The sequence below is a fragment of the Leucopleurus acutus genome (genome assembly GCF_964270905.1).
Source record: "Leucopleurus acutus genome assembly, chromosome: 20".
Lineage (NCBI taxonomy): Eukaryota > Metazoa > Chordata > Mammalia > Artiodactyla > Delphinidae > Leucopleurus > Leucopleurus acutus.
The window spans coordinates 53,862,010-53,885,750 of NC_139162.1; the positions used below are offsets into that span (position 1 = coordinate 53,862,010).

Here is a 23,741-nt window from a genome sequence, read left to right on the forward strand (position 1 = left end):
TATTGATAAAAGCATTGAGGGGGCCAGGAATGATTTTGATGTCTTCCTACAGCCTTTATGGCCCCCGCCCCTCGGAAATGCCGAGGTGGACGGGGCCATGTTACGTCATAGAGCGGAGCGCGCGGCCGGAATTCGGAAATCCGGCAGCGCTCCAAGGTCCTCGCCAGATTGCCTGGTCCTAGCCGGTCTGCGTCCCTAGGGACCGCTCAGGAGGGCATCCGAATAGCAGGTGGGCTCAGCCTTTTGTCGCTGCCAGTGGTGTCTGGAGGGGTTTGGGATCAGGTGAGTCGGGTTGTGGGCTTGGATTCACGGCCTCTTGGGACTGTGAAACGTGAGCGCGTGTGGAGGACCTTAGTTGGGATTTTATTTAGAATCATTCCCAGAGACGTCTGGACGTTAGTGATGGGGCTTTTGGCAGTCAGTGATTAAGAGTCTGAAGAAATCATCGACCGAAAGTCCGACTCTGTCAGAGTTTGGAGTCCACTTGGATCACTCTGCTTGTGGGACTCAGGGGTTGAGAGCTGTGGTGGAAAGTTTGTATCGGTGAACGCGGTGTCTCGTCCGGGTTCGCGATTTAACCTGGGACTCAATGTTAGAGAGGCCCGGGTTAGGGAGATGTCCCTGTTGGTTTCTTGGGCATGTTTGGAGTTTAGACTGATATTTAATATATGACTCAGTCATAGAGACGCCTGGTGGGGGCTCTCAGTATTTGAGGACGTTCAGGGTCAAACCTTGAACGCCAGAAACAGACATGAAGGCTGCATTTCCCCAGTTAATCCAAGCACAGTTCACTCCTTCTAGTCTGTCCTCACGGACCTTACTAACAACTTTGTCTCCCCCCATCACCACTCTTCTCGCTGTCCTCACAAAATTCAATGTGGTTCGGAGTGATCTAGTGCTAAGTTTACTATTTTTAATGAAATTTAATGTAGTTTTCGTTCTTCTTATCTCCAAGTTTACTATACTTCTTTTGGATATTTGCATTTAGGGTCATTCTTACTCAAATAAAAGCATTTCCTTGACCCTATATTATGTTCCGCAGTGAGAACTTTTTTTTTAATGCTAGGGTTTTTTTTACATTTGGGATAATCTGTATAAACATAAGGACAGTTAATTGTATCACTTAATTTCTCCAATCTCAACATATTTGCATTTGAGATATTTATACTTTTTAAAAATAGTTTCAGGGACTTCCCTGGTGGCGCAGTGGTTAAGAATCCGCCTGCCAACGCAGGGAACATGGGTTCAAGCCCTGGTCCGGGAAGATCCCACATGCCGCGGAGAAACTAACCCCCTGCGCCACAACTACTGAGCCTGTGCTCTAGAGCCAGAGAGCTGCAACTACTGAGCCTGCGTGCCACAACTACTGAAGCCCTGGTGCCTAGAGCCTGTACTCTGCAAAAAGAGAACCATTGCAATGAGAAGCCCTTGCACCACACCCCGCTCGCTGCAACTAGAGAGAGCCCACGCTGCAACGAAAACCCAATACAGCCAAAAATTAATTAATTAATTAATTAATTAAAAAAAATTGTTTCAATAGTATCAACACAGGTTGGTGAACCAGTGGTATGGTGTCTGGAATCAAATGTATTCATTAATGTAAGTAGTATTGACATACAGTATTTAAAAGTATTCAGTTATAATTTCAGTAACCCATTTTGACTTTCTGATTACTTTCTGATTCTACCACTTCACTTAAAAATTTATGGTACGTTTTTTGTTTTGTCCCAGAGATTTCTGGCTACCTTTATTTCTTGGTAAACTCTTTTCCTTGACCTTTTTTTTGCAATTTCAGTTGGTGGGGTTTTTTGTTTTGTTTTTTCGTACTGTAGAAAAGGAAATCTTTTAATTAATTTATTTATTTTTTGGCTGTGTTGGATCTTCGTTGCTGCACGTGGGCTTTCTCTAGTTGTGGCGAGTGGGGACCACTCTTCATTGAGGTGCGCCGGCTTCTCATTGTGGTGGCTTCTCCTGTTGCAGAGCACGGGCTCTAGGCGCGTGGGCTTCAGTAGTTGTGGCTCGCAGGCTTAGTTGCTCCTCGACATGTGGGATCTTCCCAGACCAGGGCTCGAACCCATGTCCCCTGCATTGGCAGGCTGACCCCCAATCACTGCGCCACCAGAGAGGTCCAGAAAAGGAAGTCTTTTTTGTTGTATTTTTATTTACTATAAAATTCACCAAGTATAAGCATACATTTCAGTAATTTTAACTGAGTTTCAAGGGTTGTGCAACCGTCAGCGCAATCCAACTTTAAAACATTTCCATCACCCCAGAAAGTTGTCTTGTTCCTCTGTGCACTCAGTTTCCACGCCTACCCGGAGCCACACACAACCACTGATCATCTTCCTGCCTCTATTGATTTGCAATTTCTGGACATTTCATAGAAACAGAATCATAAAATATGTAGTCTTCTTGGGCTGTCTTTTTTTCATTTAACATAATGTATTTGAGGTCTATATATATTATAAGTATCAGTAAGTTTTTCTTTTTTTCCCCCAAGTGATCTATTGAGACAAAATTGATAGACAATAAGCTGCACATATTTAAATTGTACAGATTAGTAAGTTTGACATACATACTCATGAAACTATCACCACAATGAAGATAGTGAACATACCCATCACCTAAGAAGTTTCTTTGTGTCCCTTTTTAATCCATCCTTCTTATATTCCCCACACCTCCCCAAGCAACCACAAATCTTTTTTTCATTACTATAGGTTAGTTTATAGTTTTTAAAAGTTTTATGTGAATGGAATCATACAGTGTACACTCATTTTTATTCTGACTTGTTTCACTCAACATTAATATTTTGAGATTCATCCTTCTGTGTATCCATAGTTTCTTTTTGTTTTTTGTTTTTTTTTTGGCGGTACGCGGGCCTCACTGCTGTGGCCTCCCCCGTTGCGGAGCACAGGCTCCGGACGTGCAGGCTCAGCGGCCATGGCTCACCGGCCCAGCCGCTCCGCGGCATGTGGGATCTTCCCGGACCGGGGCACGAACTCGTGTCCCCTGCATCGGCAGGCGGACTCTCAATCACTGTGCCACCAGGGAAGCCCCATAGTTTCTTTTTATTGCTTTGTATTCCATTGTAGGAACATTAGTTCATTCTATAGAGTTTATTAATTCACCTTTTAAAAAAATCATTTATTTATTTATTTGGCTGCGCCGGGTCTTAGTTGTGGCACGCGGTATCTTTGTTGCCGTATGCGGGATCTTCGTTGCAGCATACGAGGTATTTAGTTGCGGCATGTGGGATCCAGTTCCCCAACCAGGGATCAGACCCAGGCCTCCTGCAATGGGAGTGCAGAATCTCAACCACTGGACCACCAGGGAAGTCTCTAATTCACCTCTTGGTGGGTAGTTGTGTTTCCAGTTTTTAACTCTTAAGAATAAAGCTTCTGTGAACATTCATGTTCCAGTTACATGTGTTTTTCTTTCTCCTGTGTAAATCACCAGTATTTGAATGGCTAAATCATGTGGTAGGTGTATGTTTAACTTTTAAAGAAACTGCTAAACTGTTCCCCAAAGTGGTTGTACTTTATATCTAGGAGAAGCAGATGGGTGGCTGTTGGGTGGCTCCACATTTTGTATCGTCTTTCTTTTTTTTAAAAAAATTAATTAATTAATTTATGGCTGTGTTGTGTCTTCATTGCTACTCGCGGGCTTTCTCTAGTTGTGGTGAGTGGGGGCCACTCTTCACTGCGGTGCGTGGGCTTCTCATTGCGGTGGCTTTTCTTGTTGCAGAGCATGGGCTCTAGGCCCACGGGCGTCAGTAGTTGTGGCACATGGGCTTAGTTGCTCAGCGGCATGTGGGATCTTCCCGGACCTGGGCATGAACCTGTGTCACCTGCATCGGCAGGCGGACTCTCAACCACTGCGCCTCCAGGGAAGCCCCTCGTCTTTCTTTTTTTTTTTTTTTTTTTCGTTTTTCTTTTTAATTGTAGGCATTCTAATAGGTGTGGAGCAGTATCTTGCGGTTTTAATTTGTATTTACCTAATGATGATTAATGATATTGAGCATCTTTTCACGTGCTTTGTTGCCATCCATATATCTTCCTTGGTGAAGTATCTGTTCAAGTCTTTTGCAGTTTTCTGTTGTGTTTTCTTGTTGATTTTTGAGAATTCGTTTTATGTTCTAGCTACAAATCCTTCCTTTACCAGTTACATGCTTTACAAAGATTTTCTCCCAGTCTTTGACTTGCCTTTCAACATTCTCTTAACAATATGTTTTGAAGAGCAGAAGGATTTAGTTTTTATGAAGTCCAGTGTATGAACTTTTTTAAAAAAAATAATACTTTTGTTGTTGTACCTAAGAATCTTTGCCTAACTACAAGATCAGAGGATTTTTGCCAATTTTTTCTTCTAGAAGTTTCAGATTTTTTCTTTTTAGGTTTTTCATTTAGGTTTATTATCCATCTTGAATTATGTATATGGTGCAATGTGTGGATCCAAGTTCTTGTTTTAATTCTTTTTTCTTTTGATATTCATATCTACTTGTTCCAGCAACATTTGTTGAAAAGATTTTCTTTTCTCCACTGTATTGCCTTTGCGCCTTTGTAAAATGTCAGTTGGCTATATGTATATATATGTGGGTCTTAATCTTATTCTGGACTCTATTCTGTTCCATTCATTTGTTTATGTTGACATGAATACCACCCTGTCTTGACTACTGTAGCTTGATATAAATTCTTGGAATCAGGTAGTGTCAACCCACCAACTTTGTTCTTTTCCACAGTTGTTTTGGCTATTCTAGACCTTTTGCATTGCTATCTGAATTTAAGGATCAGGCTGTCAAGTCGCTACAGAAAAACTTTCCTGGGATTATGAGTGAGATTTTATGACTCTATAGACTAATTGTGGAGACTGGTCTGTTTGGTTTATTTCAGAAAATAATTCTTTTTCTAACAAGCTACATCTCTCCATTTATTAAAGTCTTTACAGATTTCTCAGTGATATAGTTTTCAGAATGTCTTTTACATTTTTTTGTAATTTTTCCCATAAGAATTTCACATTTTTAAAATTGTATTATAGATAGTATTATATTTTTTAAAACTAAATGACCTCATAGAATGAATTGGGAAATATTCTCTTCTCTTCAATTCTATTCCTGAATGATCCATTGGATGTATATAGTGAATTTTGTTTGTCAAATCCTAGTTTGACACTTTGATGAATAATGTTGCTACATATATTCAGGTGCAAATTGGACATGTTTTCATTTCTGTTTGTTAAATTCCTCTGAGTGGAATGGCTGGTTCCTAAGATAAGTGTGTGTTTTACAAAGTTTCAAAAGTGCGTGTACCAGTTTACTATTATTGTATGAGAGTTCCAGTTTCTCCACATTCTCATCAACATTTGGAATTATTAGTCTTTTTAATTATATCTAGTTGCCGTATACTAGGATTTCACCATCATCTTAATTTCCCTAATGACAAATAATGTTGATCATCTTTTCATGTGTTTATAGATATTCAAGTCTTTTCCCATTTTCTAAATGGGTTCTTTGTCTTCTTAAGAAATTGAGCTTTTTGAGTTCTTTATATATTCTGCATAGAAGTACTTTATCAGATATATGATTTGCAAATTTTTCTCCCGATTTGTAGCTTACCTTTTCCTTTAGCTTTATAGTGTTTTTTGATGTGCAAAATGTAATACAAGTCCAGTTTTCTTCTTTTATGGTTTGCTGGTTTGGTGACATGTCTTCTCTGCCTAACCCAAGGTCATGAGAAATGTCTTATATATTTTCTGAAAGATAATGTGTGCATGTATAGATATAGATAGATAAGGATATGACTTTATTTTTTTTAGGAGCAGTTTTAGATTCACAGCAACACTGAGTGGGAACTGCATAGAGATACCATATACCCCTGTTCCCTGACATGTGTAACCTTTCCCCACTGTCAACATCCTGCACCAGAGTGCTGAATTTGTTACAGTCAATTTACATATTGACACATTATTAACTAAAGTGAATAATTTGCATTAGGGTTCACTCTTGTGTTGTATGTTCTTTGGGTCTTGACAAATGAAAAATGACATATATCCACCATTTAGTATCATACAGAACAGTTGCACTGCTCTAAAAATCCTCTGGATTCTGCCTATTCATCTTGCCCTCCCTCCAACTCCTGGCAACCACGGATCCTTTTACTGTCTTCTTAGCTTTGCCTTTTTCAGAATGTCATATAGTTGGAATTTTATAGTATATAGTCTTTCTAGATGGGCTTCTTTCACTTAATAATATGCATTTTAGGTTCCTCCTTGTCTTTTCATAGTTTGATAGCTCATTTCTTTTTTTTTTTTTTTACATCTTTATTGGAGTATAATTGCTTTACAATGGTGTGTTAGTTTCTGCATTATAACAAAGTGAATCAGTTACACATATACATATGTTCGCATATCTCTTCCCTCTTGCGTTTCCCTCCCTCCCACCCTCCCTATCCCACCCCTCCAGGCAGTCACAAAGCACCGAGCTGATCTCCCTGTGCTATGCGGCTGCTTCCCACTAGCTATCTACCTTACGTTTGGGAGTGTATATATGTCCATGCCTCTCTGTCGCTTTGTCACAGCTTACCCTTCCCCCTCCCCATATCCTCAAGTCCATTTTCTAGTAGGTCTGTGTCTTTATTCCCTCTCTTACCCCTAGGTTCTTCATGACTTTTTTTTTTTTTTTCAGTACGCAGGCCTCTCACTGCTGTGGCCTCTCCCGTTGCGGAGCACAGGCTCCGGACGCGCAGCCTCAGCGGCCATGGCTCACGGGCCCAGCCGCTCCGCGGCATGTGGGATCTTCCCGGACCGGGGCACGAACCCGTGTCCCCTGCATCGGCAGGCGGACTCTCAACCACTGTGCCACCAGGGAAGCCCATGACATTTTTTTTTCTTAAATTCCATATATATGTGTTAGCATATGGTATTTGTCTTTCTCTTTCTGACTGACTTCACTCTGTATGACAGACTCTAGGTCTATCCACCTCATTACAAATAGCTCAATTTCGTTTCTTTTTATGGCTGAGTAATATTCCATTGTATATATGTGCCACATCTTTACCCATTCATCCGATGATGGACACTTAGGTTGCTTCCATGTCCTGGCTATTGTAAATAGAGCTGCAATGAACATTTTGGTACATGATTCTTTTTGAATTATGGTTTTCTCAGGGTATATGCCCAGTAGTGGGATTGCTGGGTCATATGGTAGTTCTATTTGTAGTTTTTTAAGGAACCTCCATACTCTCCACAGTGGCTATATCAATTTACATTCCCACCAACAGTGCAAGAGGGTTCCCTTTTCTCCACACCCTCTCCAACATTTATTGTTTCTAGATTTTTTGATGATGGCCATTCTGACTGGTGTGAGATGATATCTCATTGTAGTTTTGATTTGCATTTCTCTAATGATTAATGATGTTGAGCATTCTTTCACGTGTTTGTTGGCAGTCTGCATATCTTCTTTGGAGAAATGTCTATTTAGGTCTTCTGCCCAATTTTGCATTGCGTTGTTTGTTTTTTTGTTATTGAGCTGCATGGGCTGCTTATAAATTTTGGAGATTAATCCTTTGTCAGTTGCTTCATTTTCAAATATTTTCTCCCATTCTGAGGGTTATCTTTTGGTCTTGTTTATGGTTTCCTTTGCTGTGCAAAAGCTTTGAAGTTTCATTAGGTCCCATTTGTTTATTTTTGTTTTTATTTCGATTTCTGTAGGAGGTATGTCTAAAAGGATCTTGCTGTGATTTATGTCATAGAGTGTTCTGCCTATGTTTTCCTCTAAGAGGTTAATAGTTTCTGCCCTTACATTTAGGTCTTTAATCCATTTCGAGTTTATTTTTGTGTATGGTGTTAGGGAGTGATCTAATCTCATAATTTTACATGTACCTGTCCAGTTTTCCCAGCACCACTTATTGAAGAGGCTGTCCTTTCTCCACTGTACATTCATGCCTCCTTTATCAAAGGTAAGTTGACAGTATGTACATGGATTTATCTCTGGGCTTTCTATCCTGTTTCATTGATCTATATTTCTGTTTTTGTGCCAGTACCATACTGTCTTGATTACTGTAGCTTTGTAGTATAGTCTGAAGTCAGGGAGCCTGATTCCTCCAGCTCCGTTTTTCATTCTCAAGATTGCTTTGGCTATTCGTGGTCTTTTGTGTTTCCATACCAATTGTGAAATTTTTTGTTCTAGTTCTGTGAAAAATGCCAGTGGTTGTTTGATAGGGATTGCATTGAATCTGTAGATTGCTTTGGGTAGTAGAGTCATTTTCACAATGTTGATTCTTCCAATCCAAGAACATGATATATCTCTCCATCTATTTGTATCATCTTTAATTTCTTTCATCAGTGTTTTATAATTTTTGGCTTACAGGTCTTTTTTCTCCTTAGGTAGGTTTACTCCTAGATATTTTATTCTTTTTGTTGCAGTGGTAAATGGGAGTGTTTTCTTGATTTCACTTTCAGATTTTTCATCAGTGTATAGGAATGCCAGAGATTTCTGTGCTTTAATTTTGTATCCTGCTACTTTACCAAATTCATTGATTAGCTCTACTAGTTTTTGGTAGCATCTTTAGGATTCTCTATGTATAGTATCCGGTCATCTGCAAACAGTGACAGCTTTACTTCTTCTTTTCCGATTTGGATTCCTTTTATTTCCTTTTCTTCTCTGATTGCTGTGGCTAAAACTTCCAAAACTATGTTGAATAAGAGTGATGAGAGTGGGCAACCTTGTCTTGTTCCTGATCTTAGTGGAAATACTTTCAGTTTTTCACCATTCAGGACGATGTTGGCTGTGGGTTTGTCATATATGGCCTTAATTATGTTGAGGAAAGTTCCCTCTATGCCTACTTTCTGCAGTGTTTTTATCATAAATTGGTGTTGAATTTTGTTGGAAGCTTTCTCTGCATCTATTGAGATGATCATATTGTTTTTCTCCTTCAACTTGTTAATATGGTGTATCACGTTGATTGATTTGCATATATTGAAGAATCCTTGCATTCCTGGAATAAACCCCACTTGGTCATGGTGTATGATCCGTTTAATGTGCTGTTGGATTCTGTTTGCTAGTATTTTGTTGAGGATTTTTGCATCTATGTTCATCAGTGATATTGGCCTTTAGTTTTCTTTCTTTGTGACATCCTTGTCTGGTTTTGCTATCAGTGTGATGGTGGCCTCATAGAATGAGTTTGGGAGTGTTCATCCCTCTGCTATATTTTGGAAGAGTTTGAGAAGGATAGGTGTTAGCTTTTCTCTAAATGTTTGATAGAATTCGCCTGTGAAGCCATCTGGTCCTGGGCTTTTGTTTGTTGCAAGATTTTAAATCACAGTTTCAATTTCATTGCTTGTGATTGGTCTGTTCATATTTTCTATTTCTTCCTGATTCAGTCTTGGCAGGTTGTGCATTTCTAAGAATTTGTCCATTTCTTCCAGGTTGTCCATTTTATTGGCATAGTGTTGCTTGTAGTAATCTCTCATGATCTTTTGTATTTCTGCAGTGTCAGTTGTTACTTCTCCTTTTTCATTTCTAATTCTATTGATTTGAGTCTTCTCCCTTTTTTTCTTGATGAGTCTGGATAATGGTTTATCAATTTTGTTTATCTTCTCAAAGAACCAGCTTTTAGTTTTATTGATCTTTGCTATCGTTTCCTTCATTTCTTTTTCATTTATTTCTGATCTGAGCTCATTTCTTTTTAGTGCTGAATAGTATTCATTCATTATCTGGATAGATGGAGCTGCTATAAATACCTGTGATCAGGTTTCTGTATGGACATAAATTTTCAACTGACTTTGGTCAATAGCAAGGAATGTGATTTTGGATCATGTGTGAAGAGTATATATAGTTTTTGGTGGGTTTTTTTTTTTGGCTGTGTTGGGTCTTCATTGCTGCACGCGGGCTTTCTCTAGTTGCAGCAAACGGGGGCTACTCTTCATTGTGGTGCACGGGCTTCTCATTGCATTGGCTTCTCTTGTTGCAGTACACAGGCCCTAGAGTGCACAGGCTTCAGTAGTTGTGGTGCATGTGTTCAATAGTTGTGGCTAGTGGGCTCTAGAGCACAGGCTCAGTAGTTGTGGCTCACGAGATTAGTTGCTCCATGGCATGAGGGATCTTCCCAGACCAGGGACCGAACCCGTGTCTGCTGCATTGACAGGTGGATTCTTAACCACTGTGTCACGAGGGAAGTCCCAAGAGTATATATAGTTTTTTAAGAAACTGCCAAACTGTCTTCCAGAGTAGCTGTACCATTTTGCCTTCCCATCAGCAATAAATTAGAATTCCTGTTGCTTCATATCCTCTTCAGCGTTTGGTGTAGTCATTGTTTTGAATTTTGGTTATTCTAATAGGTGGGTGATGGTATCTCATTGTTTTTTTAATTTGTTATTTCCTAATTACATATGATGTAATTTCCTAATTACACATCTTTTCATTTGCTTATTTGCTATCTGTATATCTTCTTTGGTAAGGTGTCAGTTCAGGTCTTGCCCATTTTTCAGTTGGGTTGTGTTTCCTTATTGTTTAGTTTTTAAGAGTTCTTTGTATATTTTGGATAACAGTCCTTTATCAGATATGTCTTTTGCAAATATTTTCTCCCAACCTGTGCCTTGTCTTCTCAATTTCTTGAGGTAGTTTATATTTTAGCTATTACATTTATTATCCATTTTAATTTAATTGGAAATTGATATTCAGTTGTTCCAGTATATTTGTTGGAAAGACCATCTGTTTCCTCATTGCTTTGTCTTGCACCTTTGTTGAAAATCAGCTGACCATACTTGCATTTATTTCTCAATTCTCAATTCTGTTGCACTGCCTTATGTATCTATCATTATGTCAATACAGTACCTATTTTATTACTATGGGTTTAAAATAAACTTTGAAATAGATTAGTATAAGCACTCACCAACTTTATAATTCTATTTTACAATTGATCTAGCAATTCTACATTCTTTATCTTTTAATGCAAATTTTAGTATCAGCTTCTCCATATTTATAAAATTTCTGGTGTACCTTTGACAGTGATTGCACTGAGTCTGGGGAGAATTGCCATCACCATATTGAATCTTCCAATCTACAGGCTTGGAGGGTCTCTCCATTTATTTATATCTCTTTAAATTTGTCTCAGAAGTATTTTATAGTTTTCAATATACAAGTCTTAGTTTTAATTTAAATTAGTTTTTTTAATTTAATTTTTAATTAATTTTTTTATTTAAGTTTTAATTTTAAATTAATTTTTTTAATTTAAGTTTTAATTTAAATTAGTTTTAATTTATTCTTAAGTATTTTTTTTCTTTTTAATGCTATTGTGTGTGGAATTGCTTCCTTAATTTCCTTATTGGCTGGATCATTGCTAGTATAGAGATATGCAATTTTCTTTAATATATTGTTACTGTATCCTGTAACCTTGCTAAACCTATTTACTAGTTCTAATTTTTTTTTGCATGTATTTCTTAGGATTTTCTATATACAAAATCATATTGTCTATGAATAAGAACAGTTGCACTCTGTATTTCCAATACAGATACCTTTACGTTTTTAAAATGTATTTATTTGTTTATTACCTATTGAACTGGCTGGAACCTTTAGTATAGTAATGGATAAAATGGGTTAAGGCAGCTATCCTTGAATTGTTCTCAATTCTAGGAGAAAAACATTCAGAATTTTATCATTAAGTATGATGTTTGTTTTGGTTTTTCATAGCTGCCCTTTATTAGTTTGAGTAACTTCCTTTCTGTTTCTAGTTTTTTGAAAGTTTTAATCATGAGTGGGTATTAAATGTGGTCACATACCTTTTCTGTATCCTTTGAGAAGAACATGTGGATTTTGTCCTTTACTGTATTAATTTGGAGTAGTACATTACTTTATCTTCCCATGATAAACAAACCTGGCATTCCTGGGATAAATCCCCCTTAGCTGTTGTCTATAATCCTTTTTATATTATGCTGCATGTGTTTTGCTAATACATTGTTAACAATTTTTCACCTATATTCATGAAGGAGATTGCTCTATAGATTTTTTTTTTCTGTGATGTCTTTGTCTTGCTTTGGTATCTTAGTAATCCTGGCTTTATACAGTGAAGCCAGTTGAGAGCAGACTTTTTTTGTGTGTGATGATTTTTAATTACTAATTCAATTTCTTTACTTGTTACATAGGTATTAAAATTTTTTAAAAAATCTTATTTCATTTTTGTTTTTTCCTAGGCATTTGTCCATTTCATCTAAGCCATATATATATACATACACACACACACACACACACACACACACACACACACACACACCATTTTATACAATTTTTAAAGGTTACACTCCATTTACAGTTATTACAAAATATTGACCATATTCCCCATGTCGCATACCTTGTAACCTACCTTTATTTTGAATTTATTGACAGTTTTATACCCTAGTATATGGTCTTTCCTGGGGAATGTTCCATGTACTTTTGAAAAAATATATATTTTGTTGCTGTTGAGTGTAGTGTTAAATAAATGTCACTTAAGTTGATTGATTATATTGTTCAAGTCTGCTATATCCTTGCTGGTTTTGTTTTTGTTTTTGTTTTATCATTATTGCCAACCAGGGAGAGCTCACCTAACTTTTAGTGTCCAGCGTTTTTACTGGGGCTCAGTAAACATAGACATGATTGGCTGAACTTAGTCTCCAGCCCCTTTAGAGGTCAAGCTGATACCATGTGGTTCAAGGGCCCTCACCATAAATTACATCATTAGCATAGACTATCTTGTATGGCCCAAGCCTCCCAGGTAAGCAAAGCCATTCTTATCGGGTGGGGCATTCCAAGGGCTTATATGTTCCCTCTCAGGAACTGAGGGCAAAGCCAAACCTCTGTTGGGCAAGATTAATCTTTTCATATACAAAGAGAAATAGACAATCTTAATGATTTACTTAGTACGGTGGTCTTCAAAGTGAGGTATGGGGACTTCCCTGGCTGTCCAGTGGTTGGGACTTCGCCTTCCAATGACGGGGGTGCGGGTTTTATCCCTGGTTGGGGAGCTAGGATCCCACATGCCTCGTGGCCAAAAAACCAAAACATAAAAACGGAAGCAGGGGCTTCCCCGGTGGTGCAGTGTTTTAGAATCTGCCTGCCAATGCAGGGGACAAGGGTTCGATCCCTGGTCTGGGAAGATCCTACATGCTGCAGAGCAACTAAGCCTGTGTGCCACAACCAGTGACCCTATGCTCTAGAGCCCGCGAGCCACAACTACTGAAACCCACACTCCCAGAGCCCGTGCTCCGCAACAAGAGGAGCCAGTGCAATGAGAAGCCCGCACACTGCAACGAAGAGTAGCCCCTGCTCGCCACAACTAGAGAAAGCCCTGGCACAGCAACAAAGGCCCAACGCAGATAAAAATTAATAAATAAATAAATTTATTAAAAAAAAGAAGAAAGAATATTGTAAAAAATTCAATAAAGACTTTAAAGAAAATGGTCCACATTATAAAAAACTTTATTAGATATAATACTTAAAGAAAAAAAACTGCGGTGTGTGTACCTACTGAGCATATACTTTTGAATTGGTACCTGGGCACACATACTTTTTAAAGGCACAATGTCCAGATCCTTGGAAACTTCCATGTGGCCTCTTCTGTAAACTTGATCTGCTTGAGCTTTCACCCGTGGCATCATGTTCTGCTTTCCCTCCTTCCCTTTAATAGTCATGCCATTTCCTCTTTCCCTCCTTCCCTTTAATAGTCATGCCATTTCCTCTTCACAAAAGAAAGGCATACATTTCACACATTCAAAACCTTGTTTTATTGCCCCAGAGTATGAACGCCTCTGGGGCACCAAATAAAGGAACAGTTGGAAATATTGGGGTCCCTTATTTAAGGATAAGTGACAGCATCTGAGTCCAGAGGGAATGTACACTCAAAGTCAATTTGCTCTTCAGCACACAGGTCCTGGCTCCCCAGGAGAAAGAGTGATCAAGTGAAGGAATGAGGGGAGAAAGAGAAGATTCTTGGAGTTGGATATCATCATTTCTGAGGACATCTTTAACTGGACACCAAGAATTTCTGTCTCTAAGAATTACATGGCAGATGCAGAAGAAACAAAAGACAGAAGCCATGTCACTCACTATTTCCTGAGCATAGAAGAAGATGATCAAGGTCCAGGTGATTTTTGGTTTTTTATATCTTTCTTTTGTTGTCTAATGGATTTGTGGTGACCTGAAAAAAAAAATCAGTTCAACTAAAAGAAGTATAAATTGGGGATAATTGGGTTCTGGGGAGAAATTAACTTAGACTCTGAATTCAAAATCAGGACAAAGTGGGTTCAGGAATATATCGTTCATAGGGGTCACATCAAGTGACTAATATTGGAAGATAATGTGTGACTGTGGTGGGCCCTGTGGGTTACATCAGCTGTCACTTTGCATTATTTCTGGCAGACGTCACAACCAGAGAAACACGAAAAGTTCCGTGGTATGTGTTGACTGAGGAAAAAGCAGACCAGCTTCTTGAGGGATTCAATGGTTTATGTCACTTAGGTGAATGGTATGATATTCCTAACAACATCGATAACTCTTAGGGGCTCCCCACTAGCCAGACTACCACTGGCCTGGTACCAGTTGAGCATCTAAAAGAAAGATGAGTGCAGCTGACTGAAGAACATCACCTATATAGCTATATAAAATTCCATGAGTTTATAGTCATACTCAAAAAAGCCAGTTACAAGATAAATAAGTACTAGGGATGTAATGTACAACATGGTGACTATAGCTAACACTGCTATATGATATATAGGAAAGTTGTTAAGAGTAAATCCTAAGAGTTCTCATCACAGGGAGAAAATCTTTTTCCTTTTTTTCTTTTCTTTTTATTGTATCTACATGAGAGAAGATGGATGTTAGCTGAACCTATTGTGGTAGTCATTTTGCAATATATGTAAATTATACCATCATGCTATATATCTAAAACTTACACAGTGATATATGTCAATTATTTCTCAATAAAACTGGAACAAAAAAATTAGAGTTTGATAGAAATCAAATATTTGACGTTTGAAATGATGAAGTAACATAATCAAACCTATGTTTTGGGGAACAGTGGTGGAGATTCACTCTGAGTTTAAGAAATAGATTCAGTGTGAAATAATTCAAGCTTCACAGATAACAGATCAATACTCCTTGACCATGATTTACACTCATATATGAACCACCTCTGCAGGGTGAGCCACCATTGTCATTTTTATGACATCCTCCAGCCTGTTTTCGGTGTACTGGAATTCTTTACATTTTGGTGTCTACAGGCCAGCTTACTTCTTTTTTACGTGATGCAATGAACACGAAATTATATATGTGTGATAATTTAATAATTCACATGCCGATGAATATTTAGATATTCTTGTTATTACAAACCATGTGACATTAAACATTCTTGTTAATGGCTTTTTGTGAAATTGTATCTGTATTGCTTCAGAGCGGCCACAATCCCTTCCTCAGGTTTGATAATTTGCTCAAAAACTCACAGAACTCAGGAAACCACTTTTCTTAATTTACAGATTTATTTACTTACATTTACATGATACAACTCAGGAACCGTCAAATGGAAGAGACACATAGAGCAAGGTATGGGGGTGTGTCACCCTTCCAGTACCTCAGTGTGTTCACCAACTTGGAAACTTGCCAAACCTGTAGTTTTGGGTTTTTTTTTTTTTAAGGTTTCATTACTTAGGCATGATTGATTAAATCATTGGCCATTGGTGATTGAACTCAGTCTCCAGCCCTTCTCCCCTCTCTGGAGGTTTTATCACATGGTTTGTTCCTCTAGCAACCAGCCCCCATCCCGAAGCTGTCTGGGTGCCCTCCCACTACCTGTCATGTCATTAGCATAAAAAAAACACTTATCGGTGTGGAGATTCTAAGTGTTTTAGGAGCTAGGGTACCAGGAACCAGGGACAAAGACCAAATGTTTATTTTTGTATCATATCATTGCTGAGTACTTTGTTTCACAGTCTATCGTGTGGCTGCAATCAAGTTGTAAGCCCTAGGATGGGGTCTGATCTGAAGGTTCAAGTGGGGAAGGATGCACTTCTAAGCTCACTTACATGGTTGTTGGCAGAAGTCATTTCCAGAACTCAAATGAGATCCTCAGTTTCTACCTGTCTGCTCATGTAAGACCACTGAGTTCCTTGTCACGTGGGACCCCCTAACATGCCATCTTGTTTCATCAAAGTCATCAAAGGACAGATTCTGTTAGCAAGCTGGAAATCATATATAGCCTAATTTAAAAGGGGTATCTCATCACTTTTGCTCTATTCTTTTTTTTTTTTTTTTTTTTAGAAACAATTCAGCCCATGCTCAAGGGAAGGGTACCTCACAGGGGCATGAATACCTAGTATGTAATAAGGAATTTGGCTGACTTTTATCTCTGATTCCTGGGAGGTAACTGCTAAACCCTTGGAATTACCCATGTGATAAGAGTGTCTTTGTTTTTCATCTTGGACCACTGGGACCACACTTTATAGTTTATGCTATGAGATGACTCATGTGGGCCCTAGATGATTTGTGCTAATGAGATAACTCAAGATGAGGGCTGTCAATGCCAAAAAGACCAACCATGTGATTAGAGGCTTGTGGCTTTCAGCCATATGTAACCAGTCTAGCCTCCAGGAAGGGGGAAGGACCTGCATTCAGCCATGTGGTCAGCGATTCAATAAATTATGCATATATAATGAAGCTTCAATAAAATCTCTGGACACTGAAGTTCAGGCGAGCTTCCTTGATTGGCAGTGCTCCTGAGGAGTGTCACACAGTGTGGCTGGGAGAAGATAATGCTGTCCAGGACTCCATGATGAGAGTCATGTGTTTCAATACCAAGTGGCCTTCATGTCTGACCTTTCTGGCACAAAAATCAGAACTTTGAAGATAATATTCCTTTTTTTTTTCTGAGTTCTATTGTTTCTGTTGTAGGTAATCTGTCTTTTGTCTCTGGATGCTTTTATAGTTTCCCTTCATATTTTGTGTATTATAGTTTTAGTCTGATGTGCCTATGTATAGACTTCATGCTTGGAATTTGTTGGGATTCCTGAGTCTGAAGTTCAGAGTGTTTAATCAGTCTTGAAATTTTCACCTTTAGATCTTTGGATACTGTTTCTCCATTACTATATTTTCTCTTTGTTTTTGTTTTCAAATCTTCCTAATCAACTTTAATTGTCTTTTTTTTTTTTTTTTTTTTTTGCTGTGGATGTATCTTGTATAGTTTCTGGGTTTTTTTTTTTACATTTATTAAAAACACTCTTGTAAATTCTGGATGTGGAGGCTTGGAGGCTGTTCATGGTTGATTCTCATATTGGCTGTGAAGTTTCATGGTAATGTAGGAACACTTTATTTGTCCTGATATCATTTGCATATATTTAGTATGCAAATGGAAATAGGTGCTAAAATATATAGATAGAAAGATAGGATTTTTCTTCTACTGAAATGTATTTGAGAAAAGTATATAGATGCAGGCTATACAGTGAAAATTAGAACAACTTCTCTCATGCTTCTTCCATATTGATAAAAAAAATTCCCATCATATTAAACTGGACTCTATTATTACAGGAATTGCTGACACTGGAGGATGTGGCTGTGGAGTTTAACTGGGAGGAGTGGCAGCTCCTGGATGCTGCCCAGAAAGACCTATACCGGGATGTGATGTTGGAGAACTTTAACAATTTGGTGTCACTGGGTAAGGACAGCTCCCTGTGTCACTTAGAGGTGCCCAGTCACTGGCCTTTTCTCCATCACCTGATGAAAGCTTTGCAGTCACTGTGGTCTTCCAAAGAGTTAGATTTTCAATCCCCTGTCTGGCCCCAAACAAAAGGGTATAAATCTCCTGTATGCTGAAGGAGAACTTTTACTTTGCATACAAGAAATTTTCTCTCTAAAATGCAGTATTTTCCCATCTTGACATACTGTACCCCAGTCCCTGTATCTAAGTCTTCTATCATTTCTCATGAATAGGGTATCAAGCTACCAAACCAGAATCACTCTCCAAGTTGGAACATGGAAAAGAACCATGTATAATAGAAAACAAAATCCAGAATAGAACCCGTCCAGGTGAGTGAGGGAGAACCAGCAAGGGGAGTGGTCAGGGAGGTCATATTCTAGTCATTAAGAGAAGGAGTCACAGCTGTGAGGGTGACTGAGGCCCCCACAACAGCTGCTCCATATATTCATCTCCCCAGATGAGCACTCTTTCTTTGTGAGTATTTAGCTTTAAATATATTCCTTGTCTCTTCTTGGATCTGATATTTATTTCCTCTTACATCTTTATAATTTTGTACTGGGATCATATAGTAGACAATAAAGATCCAATCCCCCCACTATATATCATCTTTTGAGCACTTTCATTCCATTTTTCCTAGGAATCAGGAAAGTTGACAGTCATCTGCCAGAGCACTCTCAAGACCAAAGATTTCCAAAGAGCCTGCAACAATGCAGTGAACAGAATGCATTTAGAAAGAGTGTTCATCTGAGCAAAACTCATTTAACCCTAACACAAAATCATACGTTTGACTTATGTAAAAAAGCTTGGAAATCAAGCTTATGTTTAGTTAACCAGAAGAGAAGATATGAAATAAAGAACCCTGTGGAGTTTAATGGAGATAAGAAATTCTTTCTACATGGTGATCATGAACACTTGTATTCTGGAATTGAATTTCCTGAAAGTATAAAACACATCATTGCTAAGTTCCAAGTCTTTAAGCGTCAGAGGACTCACAAAATAGAGAAATCCCAGGCCTGTGTTGGAAGTGAGAAAACATGCATCAGGAAATCTCAGCTTATTTCTCAGGAGAGCATTCATATAGGAGACAAACTCCATCAGTGTGATCTGTGTGAGAAATCCTTCTCCAGAAATGTCATGTTCACTAAACATCAGAAACCTCAAACACGAGACAAACCCCATTTAACCAGTGGATGCAGAAAAGTCTCTACTGTGAAGAGCAGTCCCACTGTACATCAGCAAACCCAAACAGGAGAGAAATCCTATATGTGCAGTGAGTGTGGAAAAGGCTTCACAGTGAGGCGCTATCTGATTGCACATCAGCGAACTCACAGTGGAGAGAAACCTTATGTGTGCAGTGAATGTGGAAAAGGCTTCACTGTGAAGAGCAATCTCATTGTGCATCAGCGCACTCACACAGGGGAGAAACCCTATGTATGCAGTGAGTGTGCGAAAGGCTTCACCATGAAGCGCTATCTTGTTGTACACCAGCGAACTCATACTGGAGAGAAACCATATTTGTGCAGTGAATGTGGGAAAGGCTTCACCGTGAAGAGTAATCTCATCGTACATCAGCGATCTCATACGGGGGAGAAATCTTACATATGCAGTGAATGTGGGAAAGGCTTCACTGTGAAACGCACTCTCATTATACATCAGCGAACTCACACGGGAGAGAAATCTTACCTATGTAATGAATGCGGGAAAGGCTTCACCACAAAGCGCACTCTTGTTATACATCAGCGAACTCACACGGGAGAGAAACCCTATGAATGCAAGGAGTGTGGTAAAGCCTTCAGCCAGAAGATATGCCTCATACAACATGAGAGGTGTCATACAGGAAAGACGCCCTTTGTATGTACTGAGTGTGGAAAATCCTATTCCCACAAGTATGGTCTCATTACCCATCAGAGAATTCACACAGGAGAGAAACCCTATGAGTGCAATGAATGTGGAAAAGCCTTCACCACGAAGTCAGTACTCAATGTACATCAAAGAACTCACACAGGAGAAAGACCATATGGATGCAGTGATTGTGAGAAAGCCTTCTCCCACTTGTCAAACCTTGTTAAACATAAGAAAATGCACATAAGAGAAATGAGTAGATTCGGTCAAGTTGGAAATTCCTTTAACAGAGAGTCACAGCTCATTACTTACGATTGAACAAGAGCCCCATTAATACAGTGACTGGGGAAATGCCTTCTGTAGCAGCTAAGACTTTGTTTAAACACCAGTGTTTCTAGCAGAGCAGAACGGTACTGCTTGTTATCAGATGTGTGCCCTGAGGAGATGAAAGGATTTGCGCAGGAGATAAACCTGGTGAATATAGTGGATGTGGTAGTGCCTTTAGTGATCCTTACCTCACATTTTCTGTCAATGAAAACATGTTGGAAAAACTCTGATACATTCAGTGCAGAGATGCCTTGGGCAAAACTTTCTGACTTCATTATATGTCTGAAAAGAATATACTCTATATTCTCTGACAAATTCTGTGAATGCAGAGACTAGGAAAGTCTGCAGTGGGAAGACAGACTTTCTTATCAGGGATCTTCATTGATCATCAGTGAGCTCATTGTTCATAGAAATATGATTTTAAAAAAAAAAAGGAGATATGATGACCACGGGAATGTCTTTCCCCCAGAAAGAAGACCTCAATGAGTGTCAGAGTTCACACTGGAGAAAAACTTTTAAGAGGATAGTATATATGGCAGGATTTCAGTGATACATTCTGCCTCATCATTTGTCAGGAAATCATATAGAAATTAAAACCTTTATGAACATGCTAAAGATAGAGCATCTTTAGTTAAATATCAGAGGACTTAAAAAGGAATGAAGTTCTGTGAAAATGATAAATGTTTGAGTGCTTTTTGTTACAAATCTAACCTCATCATATATCAGATAATGCACCTGAATATCCTTTCTGGCCTTGTCAGTAATTCCATAGTTTTAAAAAGAAGTCTGCTTTTCTCATCACTGATTTTTATTGTTATATACGATGCAAGAGTGTTCTATGCCTACCCTCATATGTGATTAGCTCTTACTTTTCTTCAGCTATAAACATAATTGTAAATTTAGCATACTGAACTTCTTTGAAAGGAAACTGAATATGAACATGTACTTGCACTTGCTTAACTAAGTTTATAAATATGACCAAATAGTTTACAAAACCACCTTCAAAGTTATTTTTATAAAATTTATAATTTGAAATCATTTTAACTTATAAGAAAATGCAAAAGAAGTCCAGAGAATTCCCTAGTGTCCTTTCTGCAACTTCTTCCAGTAAAAACATTTTATGTAACCATATTTTATTATTGAACCCAGAAAAATGACATTGGTAGTATACTGTTAACTCCTAACCTTTGGAGTTTAGAGTTCACTAGATTTTACATGAATTTTTTAATCATTTTTTTGTAATTCTAAGGTGCTTTATTACATATATAGATTTCATTGTAACCGTCATCCCCAGGACGTACAACTGTTTTATCAACACAGACACCCTCATGCTACCGTTTTATGCTCACATCCTCTATCCAAACCTACCTCTGGCAACCACTTGTCTGTTTTCCATCAATATAATTTTGTCATTTATGAATGTTATCAAAATAATTTTTATAACTGGATTTTATATAAATAAGTTATATTTATTTATACAAATTTACAATTTCTTATTAATGAGGAACATGTAAGCTTTTTGGTTTTTTTTTTTTTGTCCCTCAGCAAATTGCTTTTAAGACTTATTTGAGTTGTATTGTTTTATTTTTATTAGTGAGTAGTATACATACTGGATGTATTAGTTTATCAATTCACTCTTCAGAGAAGTTTGTTTTGTTTCCTGGTTTCAACTGTTATAGGGAAAGATGCTGTAAATTGGCATCTGGGGTTTTGTGTGAACATAAATTTTCATTCCTCTATAATAAATATTCAGGTGTGTGCTTATTAGGACATATGGTAAGTTGTGTTTAGCTTTAAAAGGAACTACCAAACTCTCTTCCAGAGTGGCTATACCATTCGACATTCTCACCAGCAGTGTATGAAATCCACTTGTTCCACATCCTCTCCAGCACTTGGTATTTTCAGTATGTTTTATTTTAGCCACTCTACTAGCAATAGATGAAAGATTCAATTGCTCTTCATCCTCGCCAGCACTTGGTATTGTCCTATCTTACATTACTCATTCTATTAGGTTTGTGGTCGTATCTGATCTTGAGCTTAACCTGCATTTCCCTCATGGCTAACAACCCTGTTATTGTTATTATCATTATCATCATCATTTTTGGACTTACTTATAACTGGAAATTTGTACCTTTTGACCACCTTCACAATTTCCACCGTCCCACCCACTTCCAGCCTCTGGCAACCACAATCTGTTCTTTATTATCTACAAGTTTGGGGGGTTCTGGATTCTACAAATAAGAGAGATCATACAATATTCGTCTTTCTTGGCCTGATGTATTTCACTTAGCAAAATGCTCTCAATGTCGCAAATGGCAAGATTTCCTTCTTTTTATGGTTGGATAATATGCCATTGCATAAATACCACGTTTTCTTTATCCATTCATCTGTCAATAGACATTTAGGCTTTCCATGTCATGGCTATTGTAAATAGTGCTGCTGTGAACATTTGGGTGCACGTTATCTTTTAAAATTAGAGTTTTCAGAAAAAATAAGAGTTTTCTTTTTTTTCTGGATATATATACCCAGGAGTAGACTTGCTGAATCATATGGTACTTCTATTTTTAATTTTTTGAGGAACCTGTATACTGTTTTTCATAGTAGCTGTACCAATAACAATCTTCACTCTTTTTATGTCTCCATAGTGTTTATGAAGAGACATCCCATGATTTATTTAACCCATCACCTACTAATGTACAGTCATATTGGTATTAGTTACCTTTGACTGCATTACAAACCTACCTCTCTAAAACTTAATGTCTAAAGACAACAAACATTAATTATAATAAATATTAATTGTTATGTGGGTTGACAGTTGGACTGTCTGGTGTGCGCTGTCCTGACTGGGGGCTACATGATCTAGGTGGCTTTTTTGATGTATCTGAGCCTCCCCTGGAATGGTTGAGGCCACTTTTCACGTAGTCTCTCATCCCAAGGCTAACCTGGGCTGTATTACAATGTGTCAGAAGAGCTCCAAGAGACAAACAGAACATGCCTCAGTGGTCAAGTCTATTTCTATCCTCGGTGTCAAGCTTGCTATTATCCCATTGGACACATTGGTCACAGTTACTGTGCAGGAGCACTATCCAGAGGTGTGAATGCAAGATGCAATAATAAGTTTTTGTAACAATCACAAGATTATTTATTTCCTTAAAATTGTCAAAATTGATGCCATGAATATCCTTGTACATGTTTGTTCTCACAAAAATAATTTCTACTGAATTTCAATTCTTAAAATTGATTGGTGGCTCTAAGACAAAAGTTTAAATTGGGTAATTGCAAGTTGTACTCCAAAAACATTTTATTAATTTTTATACTCTAGACTCAATCCTGCCCCCCTAAAAAACATACCAAACGTCTAGCACCTAAAATTTATTGGTGTGCATTTTTTGAACTAGAACTATGACAAGCTTGATAATAACATCAATTCATTCAAAGCTGTATGTGGTGGACACCTCTTATCTACTGTGCAGATGAGAGGTGAAATCCAATAGAATGAATATTATTCATCATTCACTCTTCATGAATTTGAATATTAGTAAGACTGGCATTATAAAAATTAAGTATTGTGATTTTAAAAAATAAGTGGCCAGTATATTATTTAGCTATTAAAATTTTTAGGTTGGCCTGGACTTCCCCAGGCCAGTGGCGCAGTGGTTAAAAATCCTCCTGCCAATGCAGGGAACATGGGTTCAAGCCCTGGTCCTGGAAGATCCCACATGCCGCAGAGCAGCTAAGCCCATGCGCCACAGCTACTGAGCCTGCGCTCTAGAGCCCGCCAGCCACAGCTACCAAGCCCACGCGCGGCAACTACTGAAGTCCGCACGCCTAGAGCCTGTGATTCGCAACAAGAGGAGCCACTGC

The 23,741-nt window shown here is 38.2% G+C and overlaps 1 protein-coding gene across 2 annotated transcripts; it reads left to right on the forward strand.

Moving 5' to 3' along the window:
• The first annotated feature begins 28 nt into the window (after positions 1-28).
• Positions 29-21,549, forward strand: ZNF614 (zinc finger protein 614). Of its 2 annotated transcripts, none has more exons than XM_082863435.1 (5): positions 29-282; positions 13,886-14,108; positions 17,540-17,666; positions 17,942-18,037; positions 18,346-21,549. In XM_082863435.1, the coding sequence occupies exons 2-5, from the start codon at positions 14,094-14,096 to the stop codon at positions 19,866-19,868; spliced, it is 1,761 nt and encodes a 586-aa protein (XP_082719561.1). In that variant the 5' UTR covers positions 29-282; positions 13,886-14,093; the 3' UTR covers positions 19,869-21,549. The 2 variants fall into 2 exon arrangements, with proteins under 2 accessions (XP_082719561.1, XP_082719562.1); XM_082863436.1 differs by having other exon boundaries at positions 13,886-14,102.
• Positions 21,550-23,741: the final 2,192 nt, after the last annotated feature.

Excerpts from the sequence above, each read along its gene's own strand:
- ZNF614 (XM_082863435.1), top strand. Across the intron at positions 17,667-17,941 it reads TAACAATTTGGTGTCACTGG|GGTATCAAGCTACCAAACCA; the intron begins GTAAGGACAGCT and ends TCTCATGAATAG. Across the intron at positions 18,038-18,345 it reads CCAGAATAGAACCCGTCCAG|GAATCAGGAAAGTTGACAGT; the intron begins GTGAGTGAGGGA and ends CATTTTTCCTAG.